This window comes from Zea mays, chromosome 2 (assembly GCF_902167145.1).
Source record: "Zea mays cultivar B73 chromosome 2, Zm-B73-REFERENCE-NAM-5.0, whole genome shotgun sequence".
NCBI classification, from domain to species: domain Eukaryota; kingdom Viridiplantae; phylum Streptophyta; class Magnoliopsida; order Poales; family Poaceae; genus Zea; species Zea mays.
This window is the reverse complement of record NC_050097.1, coordinates 149000293-149010693: the sequence shown is the minus strand read 5'-3', so window position 1 is coordinate 149010693 and position 10401 is coordinate 149000293. Positions and strand designations below refer to the sequence as shown.

Sequence of the window (10401 nt, the reverse complement as noted above, 5' to 3'; positions counted from 1 at the left end):
GGGCCTTTTATGCCATTGTATATTGCAGCTTTCATATTTAGATTATGCTAGTAATAATACTGTTGCTACAACTGGAGCTCTAGATTTCACTCTCCTGTTGGATGCTGCTGCAATAGAAACTGCAGCTGCTTGCACAAAGCACAGGCTCTCAGTTCATTGCTATGGCATGTTGGCATCACAAACATTTGAGTGCAAGCAGCAGGCGGCGTGCCTGAACACACGCTCCTGATTCCATCATCAAAAGACAAGTGTTCCAGTTCAGAAAACGTGCCTGAACACACGCTCCTGATTCCATCATCAAAAGACAAGTGTTCCAGTTCAGAAAATCGGAAAGAATTTGTTTATGTAAAATATATTTATATATTATTATTAGTAAGATGTCGGAGATATTTATGTGCTACATTTATTATGGAAGAGTGAAACGAAGAGTGTCATGTAAGTTACAATAAAAACAAATTATATTAATGCATAAAATCATTTCACATCCTTCACGTCATAAATTTGAGATAAACTATATCTGAACTTTAGAAAGTATTGGAATATCAAATTTCAAACTAAATAAATTATTTTATTAAGTAAATTCTAATTTCTATAAAATGAAGGGATCTAAACACCCTGTTAGTGAAAAATCACAAGACACGCTCCTCATGTGTCTTTCCAAATTCTTTAGTGAAACAGACCCTATCCCTGAACACACGCTCCTGATGCCATTGCCATCATAAGAATTCCATTGTTCTACTTGCTCCGTCTTGGTCAAACTTTTTAAAGTTTGTTTAACGAAATGAATTACTCCTATAAAAATATATATATCGGGTTGGACCCTGTACCTGATGGATGGCCCTATACATCAGGTCGGGCTAGGCCGTACCCGTGAAACATTAGGCTGTGTCGTGCTCGTACTTAGCAAAAATAACGGGCTTGGTGCCGTGTTATTGGGCCGAGGGCTTCTTGAATAACGGTCCTGCTCCTGCCCTCCTGAGCACACAGCAGTAGAAAGCTGCGTCCCAGCCCATGTCAGCTCAGCGTTGCATGTAAAGTAGCCGGCGTGTTCGCATAATTCAAATGGAAGAGGACGGCAGTGAATTTGTAATTCAACTTTGAATCCTCCAGCCATTCATATCCCAACTTTGAATCTTCTTCTCCTATCCACTTCTCCTTCCTCCCCAACCCCAAGTTAGCCACCGCTAATAATCTGGTATCAGGCATTCAGGCTAGCGGATTCTGGGGTACGTCAACTGCAAATGTCTTTGCGATCTTCCATGAACTCCAAACGACAGCAGGTTACTCTAGATGAATGTAAGACCCAAAATTAGTAGGAAAAAAAATAATATAAACAAAGTATCATAATGCTTTGGAAATTAGGAAAATAAGAAAATGATGAGAAAAGGATTTTTTTCTTTTAAAGGAAACCATTTATACATCCCATGAAATAAATAACAAGGAGAATAAAACTTAAATTAGTAATATTAAAATAGTATGGTTTATATTCACCTTTGGGTTTCAATTGATACATTTGAAAAATCTGAAAACTAAAATAGAAGTATAAATTTGAATTTGGAATAGGAAATAGAAAATAAATGGGAAGGGAAGAAAAGAGAAGTAATATGAAAACATGAGTAATATATTTGAATAAATATTCTCAAACCAAATACTTTTAATTGCACCAAAATGAACCAGTTACAAGTTTGAATTGAATTGGTATTTTAAAATTTGAATTTGTGAAAGAATGGAGAAAGGAGAAAATAAAAGAAAAATAAAAGAAAATGGAAAAAGACTAAAACCCTAATCGGGCCGCCAACCTGGAATTCGGCCCACCGAGCCTTTCTCTCCCGCGCGGCCCAACTGTCCTCTTACCGCGTGCCGACAGGTGGGGTCCCTGGATCAGCCTCTGGCGCGCGCTGCTCTCCCGTGTCTCGCTGACTCTGCGGGCCCGCGCACCAGACCTCCTCGCGCGTGGCTTGACTGACTGTCGCGTGGGGTTCGGTCGTCAGGCATCTTCAACCGAACCGCGAGGACTTCGCCGTCGTGACCGGAACCACCTCCCCTCGGATCTCCCGGCCTCAGCTGGCTATCTGCCGTTCTGCGCCTCCATAAGAAGCCGGCCACAGCCTCTCTCCTCCCTCCTCCTCAATTTCGCGTGCGCCGCCGCCACACCCTCTCGCAGCTCACCATCGTCGATAGGACGGAGCGCCGCTGCGGGCCAACTTCGATTCGCCGCCGACTTAGCCTCAGTGGGTGCCCGTGTGTCGTCACCAAGGGACCTTGGGAGCTTACACGGGGATCGCCAGCGATCGGGGTCGTCTCGGGTGCACTGAATTCCTCGCCGGAGCTCCTTCATCGCCGCGTACCGCACTGTGTCGTGGACGGGTGTACTCCCCGACCTGATTCCTGGTATGAAGTCCTCCTCCGAGTTCGCCTTGATCTCCTTTACACGTAGCACCTGTCGGAATAGAGTTTAGGGCATTGGAGCACTGGATTTGGATCTCGCCGGCGGGGTTCGCCGCGGATTGTGGGCGGCGCCGCCGTCGCGTTAGAGGAAGGGGGGGCGGACGACTCCTGACCGTCCGATCTAGATGAGCGGGTAGGATTAGATCCTGATACCGATTCGGCCATATTCACCCATGACCGTCCGATCCTGATCGGTCGGTAGCAAATCAATACGGGATATTTAAATCTGAGACGTAGATGTTCTATCGTGCGGTGCGGATTGAGTACCGTTTCGCTCGGTGGAATGATCTAATCGGCACCGTCTACGCGTGATCCAACGGCCAGGTTTAACGCGTACCCCTTTCGCGCTGGTAGTTTTGCTAAAGAGTCCTCGAGGAATTCACTAATCAACCCGCAATCCAGTGAATAGTAGCCTGAGTCTGTAGAATTCTTACCCGAGACCCCCTGGAGTTGCTTGTAATTGAGGCCCGATCCAGAGAACTTTGAAAATCAGAAATTAATATCAGAAATTAATTTTTAGTGCATAAATAAATGTTAAAACTTGTTTAATTCATAGTAAATTCGTACTAACTCCTTTTTAGTCCATTCCAGTTCCTATAATTTTGTAATATTATTGTTTATCATTTAGTGCCACTGGTTTTACATAAAAGTCACATTAAAATTGTTATCTTAACTAATCTTGTAATAAGCACATATAATCTTTGGAAATTCATAACTTAAAACCTATAACTCCAAAATTAATAATTCTTGTTCCTGTGATCATATTTCATCATGTAGATTATTAATATGTAATTTGCATATATGTTTGGTGTAATGTTAATTTTGCCTATACACTGTTTGTTTGTAATGCTACGACTAGCGTGAGGACACGAGTCACCTGAAGATCATCCTGGTACCTGGAATCTCAAGTCCCAGGCAAGTTGTGCCCTTGATCACTTCTTTTTACCTACTCATGTTCTGATTAATCATAATGATCTGCATAGGTTAATTTTGATGGGACCCAATAGGTCACCCTAGTTTGTTCCTCCTGAATACCTTGTTTACCCCTGAATCACTTGGGTAGTTCTGCTACTGCTTTATATGGTTTTGGGTTAATATTTCATTACATCTATGTTCCAATTATGTTGTTATTCTATTTATGTTCATGACAAGATCATTAAATGTTAATTGGAACATAGAGCTTAACTTGAGAACCACGTGCCACCACAAGGGTTTAATGGGACGCCCTTGGCTGATTAATTAGGAAAGCTAGTGGAGGACTACCTTACCCGAAAGGGGCAAGGGCAGTAGGGGAGTGGTCAGTGTAGGGAGGCCCTCGGGAGGATTTTGCTGCGATGGCGGTCCTGCAAGGGATTCCTGCATTGGAGCTTCCTATAAACTGTAGCGGGTTTTCTGAAGCTAGTGGAACTTTGTAAAGGCCTCGTAGTGTTACCCTGCCTCGCCTCCTCGGTAGAGGTGTATGGGAAGTCGCGATCCCTTGGCAGATGGGTAACATGACTTGTGGGTAAAGGGTACCACCTCTGCAGAGTGTAAAACTGGTATACTAGCCGAGCTCACGGTCATGAGCAGCTCAGGACTCTCTGATGATTAATTTATGGAACTTAAATTCAATTTGTCATATGCATTGCATCGCAGGTGATGTTGTTACTTCTGTTCTACTATTTAATTGGGTTGGTATTTACTTATACTTAGTAATTGCTAATAAAATTTTGACCAACTTTAAAAGCAATGCTCAGCTCTAACCATCCTCTTTGGTAAGCCTTACACTTCACGTGAGCTCCCACCTTTGGCGAGTTCATGCACATTATTCCCCACAACTTGTTGAGCAATGAACGTATGTGAGCTCACTCTTGCTGTCTCACACCCCCCCACAGGTCAAGAACAGGTACCGCATGATGAGGCGCATGGAGGATGCTGCGATGAGTTCGTGAGAGATCTAGGACGTCGTCTCCCAGTCAACTTTGGGTTGCTGGACCGTTGTCTCCTTATAATGTAATTATTTATTTATTTTGTATAGAACTCCTATTATGTAGTAAAGATGTGACATTCGATCCTGTGCCATGATTCATCATATGTGTGAGACTTGGTCCCAGCACACCTGGTGATTATGTTTGCGCCCGGGTTTTGGACCCCTAAAACCCGGGTGTGACAATGAACAATGGCCAGAGAAGTAGAGAACCATGCATATCAGTCAAGACTCAAGATCACGCCAAACAAGCAGGTAAACTACAGCCGCAGCTTCAACAGTGAGCATGGGTCCATTCTCAGACTCAGACGTGCAAAAACCGGATGAGACGAATGTGTTCAAGTCAACCAATCAGCCATACATGGAAGATCCATGTCAAGATCACACACAAGAAAAAGGAACAGAAGCTGGGCAGTACAGCGGGCAGCAGCTAGTAGCTGAGGCGACCATCTCCGTCGTCCGTGGTGATGCCGATGGACGGCGACGTCACCGAGACGTCCACGTCCTCCTCGGGCGCGGGGGACTGCTCCACCGGCACGCTCTCGATCATCCTCACCACGTCGCCCATGGAGGGCCGCTGCTCGGGCAGCGGCGCCACGCACGCCAGCGCCACGTGCAGCAGCGCCACCATCTCCTCCTCGATGTCCCTGTACCGGAGCAGCTCCACGTCGAACACCTCCGCGGTCCACTCCTCCCGCACCACGGACCGCACCCACTCCGGGAGGCTCAGGCTCGTCGCCGCCGCGCCCTTCTTGCGCGCGTCGGGCTGCGGGTGCTGCGCAGGCGCCTTGCCGGTCAGCGCCTCCAGGACCAGCACGCCGAAGCTGTACACGTCGGCCTCCTGCGACAGCCGCTTGTCGTCCTGCTGCTCGGGCGCCGTGTAGCCCCCCAGCCGCGCGATGGCGTGCGCCGGGCTGAGCAGGAGCGCGAGGCCGAAGTCCGCCACGCGCGCCGCGCCGTCCTTGTCGAGCAGGACGTTGGTGGACTTGACGTTGCCGTGGGGCACGCCGGACGTGCGGTACTCCCGGTGGATGCACGCAAGCCCGCGCGCCGCGCCCAGCAGCAGCCGCACCCTCGTCGTCCAGTCCAGCGCCGACTCTCCCGACATCTTGTGACCTGTGAGTGAGTGAGTGAGACAAGCGGACGACAGACAGTGTCGTGTGACTGACTGGCAAGTGGCAATTAGCAAGCGAGGGAAGTGATTAACCAGCTTGCGGCGGAGGTCGCGTACCGTGGAGGCGATCGTGGAGGTTGCCATTGGGGAGGTAGTCGTAGATGAGGAGCTTCTCCTGCCTGGCGTAGTAGAAGGCCCTGAGCGGGACGAGGTGCGGGTGGCGGAGGCGGCCGATGAGGTCCATGTAGCGGTGGAACTCGTCGCGCGCGCAGGGGTTGGCGTCGCGCAGCCGCTTCACGGCGACCATGCGGCCGTCGCTCAGCACCGCGCGGTACACGGTGCCCAGGCTGCCCCTGCCGACCATCTCCGCGGACGCGCGCAGCAGCTCCTCCAGCTGGAACCGGGTCCCCCGCCGCCCCTGCAGGTGCGAGGTCAGCGGCGCACCGTCACCGTCGCCGTCGCCGTGGTCCTCTTCCCCGCCGTCCGCGCCGAAGAACACCAGCTTGCTGCGCGCCCCGTCGCTGTCGCCGCCGTCGCTGCACTGGCCGGCGCTGCCCGGACGAGCCGGCTGCTGCTCCCCCTTGAGGTGGCCGAACAGCGCGCCACCTCCGCCTCCGTCTTCCAGGCCGACGCGGCCGCCGCGCCTCTTCCTCTTCTTGGCCGCCGCTGGCTCGCCGCCGCCACCTCGGCCGCAGCAGCAGCACGCGACGAGCAGTGACGCGAGAGCAAAGAAGAGCGCGTTGCCGACGGCGATCCCGGCTACGGCGCCGGGGCTCAACCCCGGCCTGCGGCTGAGCGACTCCTGCGTGGCCAGCGCCGGCGACGACGAGGCGACGGAGGACGATGCCGCCGGGTTGGACGGCAGCACGGACGAAGACGAAGTCGAAGACGAAGGCGGCGTCGGCGCGGGCTCCCGCGGCAGGAACTCGCAGTGCGGCAGCGGCGGCGCGGGCCCGCAGAGGCCGGCGTTGCCGGCGAATGAGGCGAGGCCGAACCTGGCGCGCATGGCGTCGGGCAGCCGGCCGGAGAGCTGGTTGTTGGAGGTGTTGAAGTCCGCGAGGCGGGGCAGCGCGGCGGCCACGTCGGGGACGAGGCCCGTGAGGAGGTTGTCCTGGAGCCTGAGCGTGACGAGCGCCGTGAGTCCGGCGAGCGCGGGCGCGGGCGGGACGGGCCCGGTGAGGCTGTTGTCGGCGAGGTCGAGGCGGACGAGGCGGGTGAGGCGCGCGAGCGCGGCCGTGGGGACGGCGCCGGACACGTCGTTGCGGGAGAGGTAGAGGAGGACGAGGCCCGGCGCGCCGCGGAGCAGCGCGTCCAGCGTGCCGTTGAGGCGGTTCCCGCGGAGGTCCAGCGCGCGCAGCTCCGCCAGGTGGGACAGCGGGTCGAGCGGGCCGCGCAGGTCCAGCGACGGCAGGGTCAGCGAGGTGACGCGGCGGCCGTCCGCCGAGCAGCCCACGCCCGCCCACCGCCCCGCGCACGCGTCGCCCGTGCTCCAGTTCGCCGCCAGGATGCCGTGCGCGTCCGCGCCGTGCCGGAAGATGGTCAGCGCGTCCGTGTCGCTCGGCTTCACCTCCGGCTCTGGGTCCGGTACGGCCGACGGCGCCGCTGCCGACAGGATCGTCAGGAATGCCGCGGAAAGCAGCAAGAAGGAGAGCCGCACGCGCATTGCCGCCGCCGGCAGCCGCAGGTGTGGACGCCGACGGCGACGGGGCGAGTGGAGGTGGAGCGAGATCGGCATGGGAGTGGGCCGGGCGAGAGAGGAAAGGAAAGGAGAGGTCCGGAGGAATCACTCAACCAAAGCCATGACTGGAGTGAGTGATCTTGGCTGCTCCGTCAGTCAGTCTGCATTGGGACGAGAGAAGTGCTACTCCATCTCCATGCAACTTTTGATTTTTGAAGAATCGACGGAGCTGGCGCTTGGGGTCGGAGTCTCGGATTGGCCACTGGGACCTGTTTCCTCCACTCCACTGCTCTCTTTGGGCGGTCCCTCCGTAGAGCGGTGTCAGTACTGGAGGCTTCCACTTTTCGCTTTTGCTCTGTTTCTGTCTGCCCGTGGGGCCCCCCTAGTCTGGTCTCCTAGGCCAGAGCGGAGCAGCCTTGTCCCATCTCCCATGACACTACAGCCGTTGTGCAACACAGCCAGCCAACCATTTAAAATCTCCCCCTATATATGTCTACCGCTGTCTGTACATTATTGTTGATCCTGCCTACAATTTACTGCCTCGGGTTTTACTAATTGTAGTTTAGGACCATGGTTATTAAAGCAATAAAACGTTAAAACGTTACGAACCAACTTTTAAACGTTTAAACGAACGTTGAAACGTCTTTTCAGACTTGACATAGAATTTCAAATATAGAATAAGTTCATACATAAGTTGAGTTCACAAACCAAATAGCATTAACATAAAAAGAAACAGATCAAATTCAACCACACAGCACAAGTTACAACTTTCATGCATGATTAGTAACCATCATCGAACTCATCAATATTAAGACCATGAGCATCCACGCCTTGATCATCACCATCGTTTCCACTATTGCTTCCTTCAATTTCATCTTCCACATCAAGATCATCAAGAATATATTTCTCATCCTCGTCATCTTCATTTGCTAAATTAGTCTCCTCTTCCTAAGGTCTTCATTCCTTCTCACACACCCACCAGCAGCTCTCCTAGGAAAATTACGACCTCTAAGATGTGCAGATGCACCAATAGCTTCATCAACTTGGTCCCACGATAAATTGAAATCATCTCCAAGAGCATTGCTAACATGAGAAGAATTAGCTAATGGATCAACACATTCATTGCCCCAATCAAAGTCTTCTAAAATCAAAGGATCAAAGTTTTTTCCTTCCTCACGTATTTTTTGAAACCTATCAGCCATCTTTCTGTTGTATGAAACATATACCAAGTCATTCAACCTTTTGTGCTCCAACCTATTCCTCTTTTTGGTATGCATCTACAAGTGCAAATAAAAGTAACCATTTAACCAATGAAGAACTAAGGATAAAAGTAGTGGCGAATCGAAATTGAATAATTTGACTAGCTCACTTACAAATTCAAATGTACTCCAATTCCGCTCACAATCGGATGATGAAGCACAAAGACTAACAATCTGTCTTGCAAACTTATATAATTCAATAGTACGACCACCATATGCAAGCCACCAATCAACTAAAATGGCAAGAACAAAGATTATATGTTACATGCTGAAAATGGATGGAAGGCTATCAATTTAGAATACTTACGTGGATTCCTTGTTTGTGCATTTTTTATAGCCATTGGATTTGCAAATGCCTCTCTTTGGTTCTCATAAAGAACAGCTTGGGCATCAATCTTCTCTCTAAGATCCTCATCTACCACCATTTTGACAAGCACGTCATTAAAGCAACCCCTTAGCTCTCCAACATAGCCTTCATCAACACCTGCTTTGATATTGTAGAATTTTCTAGGGTTCAAATATAGTGCTGCTCCATATAATGGGGTATCCATTTGGTTCGCCCAACGTCGATCCACAATGCTCATGATACGTTTCAGACAAGCTTTCTTGTTTTGAGTAGAAAATGAGGAGGTAATCTTATTCTTTGCTATAGTCATGGTTGCAGCAATTTCAGCCATGGCTGGCTTCTCATCACCATCAACCAATCTCAGCACGACAAGAAGCGGTAAAGAAGCTCTAAGACAATCCTCAATTGAATTCCAAAATTCTTGAGAGAAATGTCATATGCTTTTTTACCTGCCTCTGTTTTGGATACCTTGGATTGAGTGAAAACATCACTTGAAAATAGACCTTTCAATGAGTTCTTGTGCTTGTGCAAACTCTTCATGGTAAGGAAGGTAGTAGCAAATCTAGTAGCAGCAGGTCTCACAAGATCCATCCCATTTGTATGCACCCTCATTTCACTAAGTATCCTCCCATGTCTATAAATAAAAGTGGTGACATGACGAGCACGAGCAATAGGCTTCTTAAAATCCTTCAGCTTTCCTATGTCCTCCAACATAAGGTCCAAGCAATGTGCCGCACAAGGAGTCCAGAATAAGGTAGGAATCCTCTCCATTAAAATCTTACCTGCTGCCTTATAATTAGCACCATTATCAGTGACAATCTGAGTAACGTTTTCCTTACCAATCCCCTCAATTCTCTTTTCTAACAAGTCTGCAAGCATCACTGCACTGTTGTGAATCATCTAGGCCCCTTTGGTGATGTTTTGGTAATTAATGACAATTGCTTGTGGGCTAACGATTCTTGGAGAAATAAGAATGCAGGGTTGGACCACATAGAACAGGAAATATTGGAGAATCATAAGCATTGATTGTGGATCAAATGAAGACAAAGGTATAATATAGGTTTCGTTTTTGCCGGTCTTGAGGAGTTTAGAGAAGATACTTGAACTGGTGCTTTTTGCTCATAACGGTTGGAATTTGGTGGGGGCTATAAATAGAAGGGTAGCTCGTGTGAGAGAGCTCTCTTGGCTATTCCTTGCACACATTGATCTCATTTGTGATCCTTCAACTCACTCTCTCACACTCTTTGCTTGAGATTGCATTCTAGTGAGAGATTGAGGGTTCCTAGTGCATTTGCATCCTTTGGTGATTCTTGAGGCACTAGGTGGTACACCGAGCAAGCGTCATCGGCTTGTTACTCTTGGAGGTTGCCGCCTCCTAGATGGCTCGGGTGATTGTCTCCGTCGAGCTCTCCAAGAAGATTGTGGAGAAGCTGCGGTGTTGATTGTGAGGGGTTCGCACCTACCTCGCCGGAGCGGCAAAGGTGACATTAGTGGAATCGAGGTATTGAGTGATTTCTTGTCCACTTGGCTCAAAGATCAAGCCATGTCTTGATAGAGGAGCAAGTGAGAGCTTGAAGTCCACCTCAACGT

General features: G+C 50.0%; 1 protein-coding gene across 1 annotated transcript; it reads right to left on the bottom strand.

The window, feature by feature from the left end:
- Positions 1-4702: 4702 nt before the first annotated feature.
- Positions 4703-7459, bottom strand: LOC103647090 (probable leucine-rich repeat receptor-like protein kinase). The gene is made up of 2 exons (NM_001346878.1): positions 5646-7459; positions 4703-5530 (listed from the first exon to the last, which is right to left on the bottom strand). The coding sequence occupies exons 1-2, from the start codon at positions 7261-7263 to the stop codon at positions 4845-4847; spliced, it is 2304 nt and encodes a 767-aa protein (NP_001333807.1). The 5' UTR covers positions 7264-7459; the 3' UTR covers positions 4703-4844.
- Positions 7460-10401: the final 2942 nt, after the last annotated feature.